Source organism: Chelon labrosus, assembly GCF_963514085.1.
Source record: "Chelon labrosus genome assembly, chromosome: 22".
Taxonomy (NCBI): domain Eukaryota; kingdom Metazoa; phylum Chordata; class Actinopteri; order Mugiliformes; family Mugilidae; genus Chelon; species Chelon labrosus.
Window position 1 is genome coordinate 1,084,100 of NC_140355.1, and position 17,658 is coordinate 1,101,757.

The 17,658-nt window shown below is 40.2% G+C and overlaps 1 protein-coding gene across 1 annotated transcript; it reads right to left on the reverse strand.

The window, feature by feature from the left end:
• Positions 1-736: 736 nt before the first annotated feature.
• slc25a25b (solute carrier family 25 member 25b) lies at positions 737-15,503 on the reverse strand (the record flags this gene model as incomplete). Its single annotated transcript, XM_084571931.1, has 10 exons — positions 737-921; positions 2,545-2,695; positions 2,775-2,942; positions 3,318-3,425; positions 3,514-3,666; positions 3,786-3,944; positions 5,062-5,173; positions 7,044-7,131; positions 7,318-7,444; positions 15,168-15,503. The coding sequence occupies 10 exons, from the start codon at positions 15,501-15,503 to the stop codon at positions 737-739; spliced, it is 1,587 nt and encodes a 528-aa protein (XP_084428057.1).
• Between the last annotated feature and the right edge of the window lie 2,155 nt (positions 15,504-17,658).

Below are 17,658 nucleotides of genomic sequence, written 5' to 3' on the forward strand. Positions count from 1 at the left end.
TTAATAGCAAATAGTGGAGGTAAAAACCTACACTATCCTTTACTTTGCAATCTGGAAGTATTCTTTGGAGGGATTTATGGTAAAATGATGGTGGTAGATTATATAATACTGTGTGTACATCACCGTCTATAGAGTCAGTGTTGATTCAGTTCAACACCAGGAGTGATTATTGGGATAAACTGTTGTTAAACTGTATTTGAAAGTCAACAGCTCCTTAAAGCATTTTCATTTTGTATTTTAAAACAAAGCTTAGTTTTATTCCTGTCTTTCGTCCTAGTTTTTCAATATCCATTTCTATAAGGGCAATCTAAGTACCATAAGACACATGGACCCTTGGTAAAGCCCTTCAAGACAGATTTTCTTTTCTTGTACACACACCAGCAGGATTAGACCTGCTACAGCGCTATCAGCAGCAGGCACATGTTACGGCTATACTAGAACGTTAACATCTTCCTAAACGGAGACCGGCAGCTGTTAAAGCACTGCTGGATTGCTAAATGAATGTTTTAAATAGGAACTAATTAACATACATTTCTTCAGTCAAACCTCTCGAAAGTTATCATTCCTCCTAATTCACATTCATACTCCGCTTCATCCTTTCTCCTCTGCAATCTGACGTTTTGATTGAAATGTGTAAAATTTTAGCCGATTGTTTCTTAGGGCCCCACAAAGGTGATCATTATACAAAAAGCAAACAAAACCTTGGCCTTTTGATTTCTTCTATCTGCCTCCTCTCTCACTTTGACTGGACTCCCAGCGTGATCTTGAGGTACTCATAGACCACGTAGCTGATGCTGACAGACGGAATGACCTTCATGAAGTTGGGGGCCAGGCCTCGGTAGAGTCCCATGGCACCCTCAGTCCTTACAATGTGCCTGAACAGGCCCGACATGCTCATCTGAGGGCCTCCTTCAACGGTAGCTGGAATCAGAACACAGGGTCAACCAACAGCTCAATAAACAGATTCTTTGACCACAGATATTAAAGATGCTCTGATGCTGTAGATGATGATGCATTATTAAATCATGATTAAATAAGTTTACATATTATATTATATTCAGAATAAAAGTCTGAGATTTATTTTCAAGTACAACGATTTGGGGCTAGACAGGGTTTGAACAACATGGAGCCCAGAGTTCATTGAAAAAACTACCCATATGCACTGTTTGAACTGGATTACAATCACTGACCAGGGTAGGTAATATTAAAATCACCCCACCAGGAAAATGTGTAGAAAAAGGCTTATTTCTGCACTCAAGAATAAATTGTAAGCATCAGTCACTGTACTGAAGCTTGGAAGACTTTGACTTCAATTGATATCAGCATGTTCAGCTGTATGGCCCTCAGTGTCAGTGATCCATATTATGTGCAAAGAGACACAATGATAAAGTGGCTGCTCTGAAATATAGAAGAGTGCCACAACTAAAAATTAGGAACTATTGGGGATTTAAGAAAAAGAAAATGTGGAAATGATTCCTTTTAGAAGAATTTAGAAACTTACAAGTGGTGAGGAAAACGTCACTTACAGATAGTCTGTGTGTCAGCACACTGGATAAACCTTGATATATTTGGAGCCTATTTAAGCATTAACATGAAAACATTTAGTTTTGGATATGTTGCAGAAATCCACTAAAATAACAATGAACTATTACAATAAATGCAGTGCTGTCCATCATACCACTATGCTGTATGGGGCCTTTCCCATGCCATTATAACACTTGGGGGCAGAGGTTTAACATACTTGTTCACAGCATCACATGATGCCTTTACCCACATAAATCAAACAGCCAAGAGTTACAGATATCACAGGTATGGAACTCTGGAAAGTCTGGAAAATGGGATTCAGAGAGATGAATGAGAGATAAAAGCAAGAGTAATATCAACTTGCTGCAGTAACTCAGTCAGCTGGCTGGTGGCAGTTGCAAACATAAGCCTGAGCAAGCAGAAATATTAGTCAGTAGCCAAATCTGCAGGAGGAGAATAAATCAGTTTTTTGTCAAATAATACGGAATCTTCAGATTACCTGACCACATTCCTTTGGTAGTGTGAACACATAATACATCCTGGGTCACATTACAGACTGTCTACTCAGTGGGGGTGCTCTTGTGTAAGTAGTGTTTTGCAGTCATTTGTGGTTCTGATACAGCGGTACGTAGCAATCAATCAGAGGCAGCAGCTGTATACATTAGCATATGTGCCCCCAAATGATGTCAGTGGTTATTTGGATACAGACCGCAAAAATCTGATCAGATCTCAAGTGTTGGTTGGGGATGCATGACATGAGGAGCTTTTAATGCCACTTAAAACTGGCCACATATGATCAGACTGACCAGGACGAATGTTAATGCAAGGTCTGAATGGGACCCTAGTGAATCACAATGTGTTTGGTCAAACTCTTTGCTGAATCCCACTTAGAAGATGATAATAATCTGAGAGACTAATGGATAATCAGTCAGTTGGAGTGTCCTTCACAGTTTCCAATAATGATAATTTCTTTATATCAGTATCAGCAGTACAGTACAGTACAGTTGTGAAGTAACTGACCTTGTCCCTGCATTCGAGTCCTGACCAGGGCGAGTGGGTAGCTGGCCAGCTGGCCACATGTGCTTGAAGTGGTGCCACAAGCCAGTAGCACAAATACTCCTGGATCAGCACTGTCTGTGGCAAAGCGCTGCAGCCAGGAATTTTTCAGAGTCTGACAGAGGACAGGATAGCTAAGTGAAAATACAGAAACAAAGATTTATTTCTTTCGCCCCTCAATAACACCCACAAACCTCATAGACAGCCAGGTCGATGCCAGCATACGGGATGATGCCCAGCATGTTGGGGACGTAGCCCTTGTAGAAAGCAGCCGCGCCCTCCTTATGGAAGATATGTTTGGCACAATCCAAGATGCCTGAATACTGGCCAGTCTTCCTGAGGGCTAACCGTGTCTTCAGCACCTGAGGGGACAGGAAGAACATGGAATAATCTTCTATTCTGATCCAGAATAATCAAGAAATTAGAAAATCTTTTATACCTAATGTAAGATACAGTAACATAGATATGCCGTGCATTATCTTATATATTCCAATGCATCTTTTAACCTCAATTACATAAATGACTTCCTCACAATTTGTGCATAACTGAAGCTCCACAGTTCAGACTGAAATGATGGATTCAAAGCTAAAAGTTAAAGTGGGTTGTGTAATCTACTTGCATATTTCTACAAACAGACACAATGAGTCATGCTGTGTAACAGTTACAGAATGGCCGCTTAAAAACATTGTTTTAATGAGGTCTTGATTCTTTTTTTTCTATGTTCATTGATCTCTTACCTCCATAGGGTAGATGCTGCTCTGAGCGATGACTCCAGCCAGAGAGCCAGCCACCAGTCTCTCTGCGATGCCCAATGTCTCCTGGTTACTTCCAATTAAACGTTTAATCTGACAGAGGAGACACCATTTATTGATTACTGACACACAATGTGACAAAAACGTGGCTAGTTGGACTCAGATCTGTGTTTGTGTGCACCTGCTCGTAGGCCATGAACTTAATCGCAGACTCAGGAGCAATTTTGATGACATTGATGCCATTCCCTCGCCACAGTGACCTCACACCGCCCTCACGTAACATCTGTGCAAAGCCGCCACCGATGCGCATGCTGTTGCTCTTGGAGGAATGAACCTGAGAAGACCGGTACCAGCACAAACAGTCGGATTGATTTCAAAGAATTCACTTATTCACCCTGTTCAGTTTATCTAAAATAAAATTACACTTCCTTTGAAAGCCAGTTGTTGTTTTACCTGCATGAGTACTTTGAGCCTGTCCAGCGGTGCTGTGCAGGTTCGAGACACTGCACCGGCTCCTCCTCCGGCTACAAGGTGTCTCCACCACATTCCTGTTTTCTTCTCCTCTGCTGTGAATTCATCTGGCACCATCAGACTTTCTCCAACATCTAAGATCTGTGGCAGAAGCAGACAGTTTCATTATGGTGATACTCCAAGTACACAGCCAGAGTTGATGGTTGGCAATGTCGAGAAGGATTAAAGGAAATCCTTGATCAATGGGGGTAAAATTACAGGACAAATTAAGTTCCCTCATGCTCCTCTTTTATAAAGCTTACGGCAAGTGTTTCTCCAAATTATGTAACCCATGTCCCTACTGCATTCATCAAATCATTCAATATTAAGATTAATATGAGTACTTTTGAAATATTTACCAGCACAGTGCAGCTGAATGGCAGTAGGCTTTTACAAAGAGAAAGGGACTAGAGGTCCAAACAGTGTTTAATTAATAAATTATTTTATATACAGAATATTGATGCTAACCATTTTTAGAATCCAACAATCATTTTAGTTGTTTTTTAAAGTTAAGATTTGAAATATTAGCTGTTCACGGCTTGTGATACATGATACTAAACTGAAGATCTAAAACCAGACATTAAAAGGTGTCTGGAAGAAATTATAACTGACATTTTTTCTTCAAAATAATTAACGATATATAATTAATGAACTGAAGAAATATCCAACAAATTACAAAACTGTTAAAATGCATAATAAAAGTAGACAGACAAATGTAAGTTAGCCGTGACAGAATGATCTTTGTAGCCTCATACCTATCAGGTTAACACCTTTCTGCAGTTGATAAACAGATCTTAATCTGCGCACTGAGCAGAACAGCAACTGACCAGTGAGAACTCTGAAAGCAAAAGGCGACTGAGACACCCTGATACATGAATATAATTAATTCAGTTCATAAAGGGGCTGTTTGCTAGGACTGCTGTCACTTTGTCATTAAACAGATTATCAGAGGACCTGTTATTGAAAGCTGAGTTTTTCCTTATTGTAACTCCCTAAAGTAGAAACAAATAAAATAATGATTCTATATTTTTATGATTTAACCTTATTCAACTAGCATATGTATGTGTATATGGTTTCTCTGGTATTGTGCCACGGTGACGCAGTCAAAATTTCATCATACTCTGTCCTATACACTGCCAGCACAACAAACATTAAGTAGAAAATACGAGATTTGACTCGTGTTTGTTGTTGCTGCCGAACAGAAAGAAATAGTGTGTACCGTGGAGTGTTTCCAGTAAAGGATGATCTCAGGGATGTTGTCTGCTGGATGCAGGAGGTGGTAATCCCGCCACTCATTCCAGTCAATTGTCATTGTGCCATTCTTATCCATACTGGGGATGTAAAAAGAACACAGCCGAGACAAAGTGTTAGAAATGTGAATGTTTCAGATAGTAGAAAATGCTGCTTGCTCACATGCAATGTTGCATCTCAATAATATATGTATATATATTTATGGATTAACATGTAAACACCTGTTGTAACAGGATGCTTGGCTTTTCTCTGTGCTACAACTGAATCATCAGCATTTCTTTGTTTTACCAATGTGACATTTGTTAAAAATTTCCTTTAACGACACTGGAAAACTGCTGCGGGTAACTGGATCAGATGGTGCTGCATTAGCTGAACAAGCAGACTATAGAAGCTACTACTTACTACAAGATAGGGGCCCAGATTTGGGCCTTCCTTATTCTGAGACCAGCCAGAGAAGACAAGACAGACAGATAGACAGACAGAAGGTTAGAGGAAACAGACAGATCACACTGAGACAGAAACTTCTAAACTGGATGTCTGGATGGAGCTGAGGGGTAACAAGCAGCAGTTAAAGCAACAGGATATGACGAGAATGGACAGAGAGACCTAACTAAAGAACCCTGAGACCAAGGTAGTGTTAAAATGATAGTAACACAGGTTACTAAACACACTTGGATCTCTATGGCAAAATAACAAACTTGCTTACAGTAGTAGTGGTTAAAATTAGTGTAGTACTTAAAACCACATTAACATGCAGCGAGGCACATCAAGTTCTAATCAGCTCGTGGTCAGTGGAAGTTTCTACTATGCATCTTTCAAAGTGTCTACAGAGTCACAGTAATGTACTGTAGATCATATACCAGGGAGGCAGGATATCAAGACATTCTAATTTTAGACATGATTTGGTGGGTCTTACACGTACAACATATGCTTATGTAGACCAATGAGAGGAACACACAATGACTAGAGTTAGGTCACCGGAGCAGACATGGTTGCATGGCTGAACGCACAAAGCCCTTATCATAGTAGTGAACAGTTAGGCTGTGGAAATAAAGTGATGGCTTTTTGTCACTCAGCCGTAAATGACCATAATGTAAACATTTCCTCCTTTCAATTCACACATGACAAGATACAGTTCTTAACACAATTTCAGTAGTTTCTACAGTCTCCTTAGATGGTTTCTCTTCCTGATGCATGCCAATGATTTGACCCTTCTCAAACAGACTAACATCTTCCCCACAACCACAGGATGTGTCTTTAGACATGGTTGTTTAAGAAATGAGAAGCTACTCATTGCATCAGTTGAGGTTAAATAACTTGTTTCCAGCTGAAAGATAATCACCCATGCAGTAATTATCCAATAGAAGGCTTGTACCTATTTGCTTAGTTAAATCCAGGTGATGACTTTTTTTTGGCCAGGCAGTTTATTTACGAAAGAGGCTTGCATGAGTATTTGTTGCCTAATGTGCAAGTGGTGGTTGTACTGAAGAAAAATGCTGAGTTGGAAATGACAGAAAGAAGAGTGTCCTCTGCTCTGACACTGTTTAACATTTAGAAAGTTGCTGAAGCCTTGAATAATGAAATTCCTTAGAACACGGAACACTTGGTTTGTCATTCCACAAACAATGTCTAATGTCACAAGCATAAGCTATGATTTACCATTTGCTTAGATCTACCTATTTAAAGCATTTTGCTGTATATTTGTTTATTTGTTTGTGCAGTTGGCATGGATAGAAATGGACAGTATAAGGATTATGACTGCTGGTGTGATGATTACTCTGGTTATAAAGATAACATATTAAACATCGATCTTACATAAAGATGCGTGTCTGAAAGAAGCTATATCACAAAACTAGTCTGTCACCTCACTGTTTCCTGTGGTTCTTTTCCACTACAACTCACAGCCAGAGACTGTGGAGTAGACACTGTACACCACAGCATTACTCTCACCTTTTGAGGATCTTTTCAGCCTGTTCCTCAGAGATGTTCACTCCCAGGTCACGCAGAGACTGCATGATTTCTTGTGAGTCGATCCGCCCTGCACCACAGAAATTAACATAGAAGTTATTTATCAACTAAACTAGGTACAGATTATACGTCTGAAGGTCAGTTTACAAATCACAATTGTAAAATGTTTTCTGCATTTTTACTAAATTGCTTTTGTAGTCTTGGCTGAAACTGTTCATACATCACAGCAGACATGAGTTATAACAAGGTCCCTTACCGTCATTTTTTTTGTCCAGGCTCTTGAAGACCAGCCGAAGTTTCTTCTCGTGGTCTCTGAGATAATGAACAAACTCCTCAAAGTCTAACTGTCCGTCCAGGTCTTTGTCTCCTGCTTTTACTATTTTCTGTACAAAAAAGAAAACACAGAACAGACCAATGTTAATTAAGATACAAACAGATGAGGAGAGAACAGAAGACACTGTTGGCTGTTTATTTTTTTTAAGTTATGTTAACATGTGTTAGTAAGCATTAACTGTATGTGCAGCAACACTATTTGTAAAAGATATTAACTTGAACCATTGCAGCACGGTTAGTAAAGACAGAGGTACTGCTTTGTGGACAAAGTGATGTGACAAACATTAGGAAAGGTCAGAGTGGATTTTTCCACCACCTCATACCATCTGTGCACTATTGACTCGGCCTCCATTTTAGACCACTTTATATCACAGATATCTACACAATCCAGGGCACTTTGTGCCACTATGGCTTGCTAAGTTAACTGGAATGAGTTCCCATGACATGTTTGTCTCTCACAGAATGCATAGGAATATTGCTTTGTTGAACGATTTGCTGTTAGTGAAGTGGCAACATTGACTCAGCAAAAAAAATAAAAAAAATACACATGCACCACTTCACTTACGATATGAAAACCAGTGATCCACATGGAAAAAACAACTAGGATAAAAACATAAAATGTTCAGTCAGAGTTAAAGTGATGGAGTAACGCATTGACCAATGACCCCGTTGCTTTAGATGATTTATGGACATTGAAATGAAAATATAGACATACAGACTATATAGAAATCAGTTTTATTGTCATGTAAACTTGGAAATATTGAGATCTGTCGCCATGGGATCTAAAAAATAAAAGTAATGTGGAAGTGGCTTCAAGCACAATAGCACAGATGGTTGCTATGTGCTGGCTCCATATTATCTCTGATTCCAAAATACTAAGTCAATATTTTATTACAATGTCATTATTAAAACTCAGAGATATGTGTGGGGGTGGACCTGGCTTGACTGACATGTCTGGTCTCAAGGGACTGAATAGCCCTCCATAGGTTCTCAGTCAAAGTTTTATCCCTTAATATAGACTGCTGACATTGAAATAAATATTGTTTCAGTGTCAGCAGCCATATTAAACATGACCAAATCTTCAAGTAATAAGGTGACTATTTTGAGGAATCCCTGCAAATGGCTTGTTAGAAGGGTGGCCTTAAAGACACAAGAGTGGCTTTGTTACTGTAGTGTGAATTACCTAAGGGGTGCATAAACAGACAGTTTAAGGTAAAGAAGATTTTTTTAAATTGAACTGTGCAAAGCTATTCCAGTCAAGTCTCAGCATATTACTTCCACTTGGAGCAGTTACATGATGCAATACTTCTCAGAAACAACCGTAATGTAGCGAGGTGAAATTCGTTTCTCAGAAAAGCATATAAATGTATTTGAGAAGAGTTACAGAATCATGCCCAGTTTTCAGGAGGTGTTTTAATCAAAGCCGCTGGCTGTTTCTGCTGTGAAAGTTGGCTTTGACATGGTAATTACTTGGAAGCAGCATATGTGAAGCCTTGGCAGCAGTTCAATTTAACTACACACACGCTGAATTCCTCACATTTCTAATAAATCAGGTAACAATTAACTTGTGATGGCGTCAGAATAGCAGTGCAACAAGTTTACTGTCAACTTTATCAGTCTCTAATGTGATTGGCTATTAGACAAAATAGCACAAAGCAAACAATATATTGTCTTCTTTATGGTTTGTAACAGTGACCTTCACTTTAATAGTGTCAAATTCTAGTATTCTAGTACAAAAACTATGTATATCAAGATACTGTGGCTCAGTAGGTAGAGCGGGTTGTCCACGAACCAGAGGGTTAGCGGTTCTATCCCCGGAATGTGCCACATGCCGAAGTGTCCTTGAGCAAGACACTAAACCCCCAGTTGCTCCCAGTGTGTGGCACTGGTGTGTGCAATAGGTAGAAAAGCGCTATATAAAAGCAAGGCCATCTACCATTACCATTTATAAACCTTTGGTAGCACAGACAACTGAATAACTGCTAGTACATTCATATGTCATTATTACTCATAAAGTGATAGAAAGCCACTGAAGTGTGAAGTCTATAATAACCAGCAATATGGCTCAAGGAAAGTGACGCCATTCTTTGAAGGTATTTAAAGAAAGTAAAGATCAGAAATGCATACGAGGTGAACTCACTAAATAAAATGTAAAAGGGCAGATTAAAGGGACCCATAACAGTGAGCAACCTTTAAGCAAGGCACATACAGTATAGTTCAGCAGGTCCACTGGCGATGCACAGTTGCGAGAGTGTTTGTACCTACTGTAGAAACTTCAAAGTGGAAAGCAGCGTTATGTTCCAGGAGAAGATTGTTATGTTTGACCAATGAACACTGAGCACAAAATCAGAAGACTATCAATGTGGTTATTTTTGATCCCAAGGGTTACATGACAATCTGAACATGATATATGGTAATACATAAAATCCATATTAGTGTATCTCGACTATAAGACACACTCTCTCCTCTCAGGCTTTTGGAGCATCAGAATATTATATATATAAAAATAAATAAATCAGGCTGTCTGTCTGTAGTAGTGTAGGGGATTACACTACCAGAAATAGGAACCAAGTCAAAAGTCAAGTCAAGTCAAGTCAAAGTTTATTTCTAAAGCACATTTAAAAACAACCTCAGTTGAACCAAAGTGCTGTACAAGCAGAACAATATAAATAAATCCACATTTTACCACCAAAGCTGTGGATCCAAAAAAGTTAGAGAACAAATGGGTTTCATTTGTTCAGCATTTGTTAACTTCTTACATATAACAAATTGTGTAACGGTTAGGTTGTTCAAAGAACAGAAGAGTAAATGGCAGCTTTGATTAGACATACTATATATACAGCATACCTCATAAAAATGTTGAGCAGTAGATTGTGAAATGTGGTTATCAGGGTCTTTTCTACCTGTTTTATCCTACCTGTTGAAGATCTGTTGGTGGTGCCACCATGATTAATACAGTGGTCTTCTTTGGTGTGCCATCACTCCTGCTAATTTCTTTACTGTCAGAGGAGTCTGCAGTCTTTCCCTGGAGACCAGCTTGCAGATCTCTGCAGTTTCCAGTAGCCCCGGTCTCCGTTTCCCCTGTCATTTGGATATCAGCAGGCTTACACTGTGTCCTGACAAAAAGTTTCTGGCCCAGGAAACTCAGCATGCCCTGCAGCATCCTGAAACTGGCTCTCACTGTGAGAGAACCAGAGCCTAGGTGAGTGCCTTAGGCTCGGACCCAAAAGCAACACTTGCTGTATTTGCAGTTGGAAGGCAAAGAGCTGAATAGGTATGCAGCTGAAACAAAGTGAGACTGCAGAGAGGACTTCACTTCACTGCTCCGGTTCGGTGTCTCTGTGACTCATCTTCTTACTGGATCTCTTTCTTAATACAGCACACGTCCTAACTCAGGTCCACAAGAATCCACTAATGCAGCATAGAACCAAAATGCTCCGTGCTAACTCTTGCATACTCTTATTATTTCTCCTTTTATCAAACCTAGTATTTCCCACCAGAAGTATCCCATCATTGAGGCCGATAAAAAGGCATCAACAAGAAGGATCCCATCATTGAGGACAGCATGCCACTTTGCCGGCTTCAGTATTCGCAGATAAAAAAAAAAGAATCAGCAAGGAGAGCCTCCAGAAACCTGCATCCTCACTGCAGCCCAGCCCAACCAATCAGAGCGACCCATGCTAGCAAGTCTCGCTGCCAAGCCATAGCGCAATCCCCTGAGCCAATGAAGAAGAGGATAGTAGAATGCAAATGAATTCATGCCTTCAATTGTTAGTCCGTGTAGAAGGAGGGGGTTGGCTATAGTGCAGGGTATCCCCTCGGTTGCACCACCCTCCCAGCAAAGAAATCTGCTGAGTGATGCCTCCCTCCTCCCTCCCCCGTTATCCTCTTGCACTTGCTCCAAGTCATTCTGAGCACACCATCAGCATGCAGTAAGCAATCTCAACTACTCGGTGGCCAACGTCAGCTGCATTTCTATTCGCAACACATACTGGATTCCTCCTGCTGGAAAAGTTACGGCGTGATGCAGTAAAGTAACTCCCGTCTCTTCACAAATCCTGGTTGCTTCCAGCTGCTTTCTGCAGTCTTGTCTGTACCGTATACATTGCTTGCAGTAAAACAGCTGATCAGCAACAGATAATTGAGCCAGCATGAGAGATTTTCATATTTTAGCAAAGAAACACCTCTACCCATTGAAGGATAATGCTGGCAATATGCCATATTCTTTTTAAATCCCACAAAAAGACAAAAGCAACAACATGGCACTCTGCTTCTCATTTTCAGATACCCAAACTGCCTGTGGTTCTTTGTTGCAAGTCTGCCTATCAGAACTAAAGAATTCAATGAAAACAGTTCAGCTCCCTTTTATTTAAAAAGTTTAAAAAGGTGAATTAGTTTCATAAAACAGCTGGGCAAAACACTGTAGTTTTTACTGTATCTTACTTAAACAGGAGGGAATTTAGAGCTAGTAGTATTTCTGCCAGTGAAGGTTTGAGTCAAAATAAACTACAGTAGGAACATCAGTGGCAGTGTGTCTTACTGCCATATACAGTGCATCAAAATGTATAACTTACTGATATACTATAAATACTGTATATTTGTATACATATGTACAGTATACACTCCTCAAGAGAGTTCTTTGCTTGGCTCGATGTTGTAAAGGGATTTTTCCTTCCCATGGAAAGGATCCTGCGAGCATTCACCTCTGTTCTCATCTGTGGATGAGTGGGCCTTTTTATGTTGCGAGGCTCACTAGTTAAGTTCTTTTTTTTTTCTTAGACTAAAATGCCACATTTGGGATCAACTTCAAATCTTTGATCTGCTTAATTGGTGAAGAAATAATTAAGCAATGTCCCAGCACTGCGAATTAAACAGCTTTTGACTTAGTTGACCAGTCATTTCGGGTCCATTAAAAAGGGAGGCCACATATTAGAGAGCTGTAGTGACTAAACCCTTCAAACATATATGGACATGACTGTAAATGCATGGGAAGAAGAGAGAAAGGTAAAGGAGACGTGCCCAGGACACGAAGAGAAGGTCCCTCAGTGCTGGCTTTCCATCAGTGATGACAGCTTTACTATCATCCTCAGATCACACACCACCTCCACAAGCTCTACAGGGCAGCCCAGAACAGAGCGGACCTTCTTCACCAGTTAGTTCAGTCTCTTTTTGTCTGCTGCTGAGATGATGCTACACTAATGGTCCTTAGTAGGTAGAGTCTGCTCTGGCCTTTCTTCTAAAGTGCCCTAGCATGGTCAGTCCAGTCGTTTGTTCGGGTGAACACCCAGGTCCTCATAAGAGTCCACTATCTCTATATCCATTCCCTGGATGTTCACCGGTGTGTGTGGTGTGTTTGTCTCTGCGGAATCCACCGCCAGCATTGAAAGATAGGTCACAGTTGTGTGTATTTTTCCAGATAGGTTGTTTGGTCTATAACAGAGGTTCTTGAATTGATACACTTTGGTCCCACCACCAGACATAACTAATACAAGTCCACCACCAACAGTCCAACAGTCATCATCATAAGATTATTGCAGGTTCAAGGAATTAGCTGTCAGCTAATTTCAGCCTTGTTTTTTTAGCCTATTTCTTGCTCATTCATGCTGGTCAATAAAAGACTGCAGGTAGCATGGTCAGACAGAAGGGTCCGTCTCTGTGGGCTTCCTGGAAGAGTCAGACCCAAACAGCACACACTGATCAGCCACAACATTAAAACCACTGATAGGAGAAGTAAATAGCATTGACCACCTTGTAACAATGCAATGTTCTGCTGGGAAGCTTTTGGATCTGGCATTCGTGTGGATGTTCCTTAGACATGTACAGACCACCTAGACCCACCAGAGCAATGACACTCCTTAATGGCAGCAGGCATCTCCAGTAGGAATACAGTGTTCTTCAGAGAACAACAAGGAAGATTTTCTTGCATCTGAACATGGTAAATGACACCGACAGTCCACATAAGCAACAGACAAGAATTATACAGGGTGTCAAAAACTTTATCATCTTTATCATCACACTCATGCTCCAGCCACACTAACTGAAACACTTCCATCACGTAGCAGTCTATGCAGACTATATGTCCAGTCAGGAGACAGTGCCTTACTGGTTTATTCGCTGAGGGAGAACAAAATGCTTCTGCAACTGGTAAATTACCTACTGGTTGAGATGAATGGCAAACAGCTGGAGACGGTATGTGGAACCACGAAACATAAAACATCACATCTATGGTCTATGGGATCAGTGCTAGCATGTCAAACTATAAAACAGACAGCTTATACTTTTTACAGTATGCATCCTTAATTTGAATGGAAATGCCAACTAAAATAACAGAGGTCAGAGTTGTGGACGCAAAGAAGCAAATGCAAGCAGCATTTAACAGTAGAATAGTTGCAGTTATAGATATAGATAAGTAAGAGAGATGGCAACTGTAGCTAAGCTGCTAAGATGTAATCTGCAGAATGTTCCTCCACTGAAAAGTAAAAGGGAAAATGCAGGTCTGCCAGGGGTTAACAGCGTCAGTGTGCAGGAAAGGTAAAGAGCACCACTGGAAAATGAAACTCTAGCGAAGTCTCTCTCTTACTGGGTGTACAGTGGAAAGAAAAAGTGAAGACACTCACTTTGTAATGACCTGTACAAATGTATATACAGTATGTGTTGACCTTCATCTAAGACGCAATCATGAACACCATTGTATTGATCATCACTAGTTGTATGCAACATTTAAACATTAAGAGCAGGTTGGACATGTTGGTCTACCTCTAGGCCAATGACATCTAAAAAGCTAGATGGAGACAAGAGTTCGGAAATCTGAAGTCCATCAGTGAAACCAGAATGGAGATGTGGCACAGAATTATTTTGACAGCCATATTTTGAGAGATCAGAAGGTTTACCATCAAGAACCCTGAAGTTGCATAAAGCTGGATGAGTTGAGGTCTTTAATCACTGAGACAATGCATCTTTTCCCTTCAGTATCTGAATCCTTCTGAGTTTGTCTGCAGGAGTTGGATATCAACTGGCTATTATTTTGAGATAAACTGAAATCTCCACCTCAGTCAGCTGTTAATTGCAGACCATGCGCAGTCCTCAGCAAAGACACATTTCCACACTTCCAGTCCAGACTTTATTATATAATTAATTTTTTTTTAAAATCATAAACTACTGCTCAACCGACTGGTTGCTTTGTTCTGCTAAGTACTGTGTGTGTTTTTGTTTTTTTTCATTTGTTTAAATTGATTAAATTGTTTAATTGTTTTAATATGCCTTCCACCACAGTTTTCCGGTATAACCAGCGTATTAAATGTAATCTTCATACAAAATGTTGATGTTCTTATAATACGGGCGTATTGTCTCTATGCTTATATACCTTATTATTATTATTATTATTATTATTATTAAGTTTATTCCACCACCACACTGTACATACAGAATGTATATTTCTAGTTATTTCTCCTCCCTATATTTTCTCAGTGTATGGTTATTCTTTTTTGTATATTTTTTGATATATATTTTTTAAATTTCTGTATTTGTGTTTTTTGTGCTTTTTTGATAACCTTTTCCCTGTCAAAGCCGTCACTGTCTTCTGTATATATATTTTTGCCAAATTCTGTTCACACGTGGGATTAAATAAACGTCTTATGTCCTATTACTGACTCAGTTTTTTGTCTAAATAACACCCCAAAGTTTTCCCTACCTGTGGGAGATACATTTTAAATATTCAGTTCATTCCTAGATGTAGAGAACGACAGAAACAGAAACAGAAACATGTCCACTCACCATGAGCTCATGCTCTGTGCGATGTACTCCTAATTTCTTCAGTCCAATCGTCAGGTCGTTGACACAGATGCCTCCATCACCGTTCACATCCAGGACCTGGAACAGCACTTTAAGCCTGTGCTCCTGTTCCGGCCCTCCACATAGGTCACATGGATGCGCCGACTGACCGGGGTCCGAGTGTCCGTCACCCGCCGCCGGCTGCGCGGATATGGAAGAGGCGTCTGAGGAGTCCCCGTCTTGACCGCCTCCGCCGCCCGGGTTGACCCCTGCCGACCGGCACTGGCAGAATACATCAGTGAGCAAAGAGGACATCAATGAGTCTTTGTGGTGTATCATGAGTGTCTGGCGCTACTGAATATCCTGATCTTCTCGTCAGACTGTGAAGCGGCTAGAGATCAGTGAGAGAGACCACTTCCACCGTTATATCGCGAGCCCTGACTAACACGTCACATGTCCCTCCATTTAAGCCGGCTCCGAGAGCAAAAGCGAACGGCTGACGGTTAGCTTCTAAACCCAACTTTTTCACCACGAACACATCCGCAGAGTTCACCGAAGTCGGGAAGGGTCATCCCAGTAGCTCACCAATCTAGCGATATCTACTTAGAAGCCGGTGAAATACGGTGACGGAATGATCTCCTGACCTGTCAGCGCCTTAACCGTCTATTAAAATGCCTTTACAGCATCGTGCTTTTGAGTTTTGAGAACTCATTCATATACAGCACATTAAGAAATAACTACTGTTCTAAAGTCCGTTTTGAATGCGGTGTTCGTTCCTATATTACTATGCCGTAACTGGCTCTACGTTAAAAACAATTTGGCTCCTGATAACCGGGAGCGCCGGGAGTGCCACAGGTCTCGTTTTATAACGCGAGATTATACGCGACAGCGTCAAAGATGAATACGACATGTGAAATTGATGACTACCTGTAAAATACAAACAATTCACTCATGTCCCACAGTTTGCATATTTAATAAAGGAGGAAAGAAGAAGGCATCTACACTTAGGATTAGCGAGGCATAAAAGAATCAGTAGGGTCAAGAGCAGGATAATAGTAGAGGTTGAGACGTCGTCTGGGTCTGTCTATCTGGACAGGGCTGTAGCCTATGGCTGTAGCACTGGCAGTAGTGGTAGCCGCGGGGTTGGGGAAAGATGTCACACAGTGCTTCTTGGCTCTTGGTGCAGTGTCTTCAGATTCAGAAAAATAAACTCATCAGTTCACTGAAACTTCACGAAAACCGTTTCAAAACAAGATACTGCTTCTTTCCCTTACACTCTCTAAAATTTGATAATCTGCTGACAACAAAACACGTTTAGTTTTCGCTTTTCTGTCTTAAAATCTATAAAATTTGCTGGAATGTGCTATTTGTATATTTTATATGATCCACAGAAATATTATTATCAACTAATGGGAGGAATCTCCTCCAACTGTCTGGTTCTGCCTTGCAAAAAAATAAAATAAAATAAATATATATATATATGAATTAAATAAAAAAATGAACACATCAAACTTTCTATATTTTGATATCAGTTCATAAAGACGAGGCAGTTTCATTAACTGTACTTTTTTATTGTTCTATCCGTTTTGAAAAAAAGGATCAATGACTACAATTACCAACCTCTAAGTTTGTGTAACAATAGTGTTTTGAAAAAAATAGAAAGCAAACCTTCTGTCCCAGGACAGTGTTTGGTTCCACACTACTGCTGATGTCCAATGTGGCTGTAACACGAGGCCTCTCCTCCTTAGGAAATATCACAGAAGTGTTTTGTGACTTCTTCATGTATGAACCACTTTCATCCAGATTCATGCTCTTTCTAGTTCTATGCAAATACTGAAAAAATAAATAAATAAAAAAACATTAAGTAAACAGAACAAAAGGATGCTCAATAGAGAGACTTGAGTTAAAGCTAACTTACTTTGACACCATGGAAGGTGCACCAGAGTTTGAAGGTGAAGTGACAATGACTGGTCCTTGGTTCATGATGGAAGCACCCACACACTGTACTCATGTAAAATTAACTTTGTTTTTACTTTCTGACATAAACTCCTACTTTACCTGCACAGGTCATGTGGCCTAACACTGAAATGATCTTTTAGGACACCGACTATAAGACAAATCACAACTGGAGGGATTTGTTCAACAATATAACTTCAATATCATTTATATTCAATTTTATGGCATAAAAATAATAAAATTTAAACGACAAACACAGCCACATGTGAACACAAGTTAGAAATCTGTCCCCATTCTTAGCTTACGCAAGAATTCAAGCTCACCAGCTCAGTGTAAGCTAAAGTTTTCTATTATTATTGTAGGGTAACTTTAGTGTGGGGGCAGCACAGTGGTGTGGTGGTTAGCACTGATGCCTCACAGCAAGAAGGTTCTGGGTTTGACTCCAGGTCAACTGGGGCCTCTCTGTGTGGAGTCTGCATGTTCTCCCTGTGTCTGCGTGGGTATGTGTATACATATTTACACACAAATTTTGTTCATG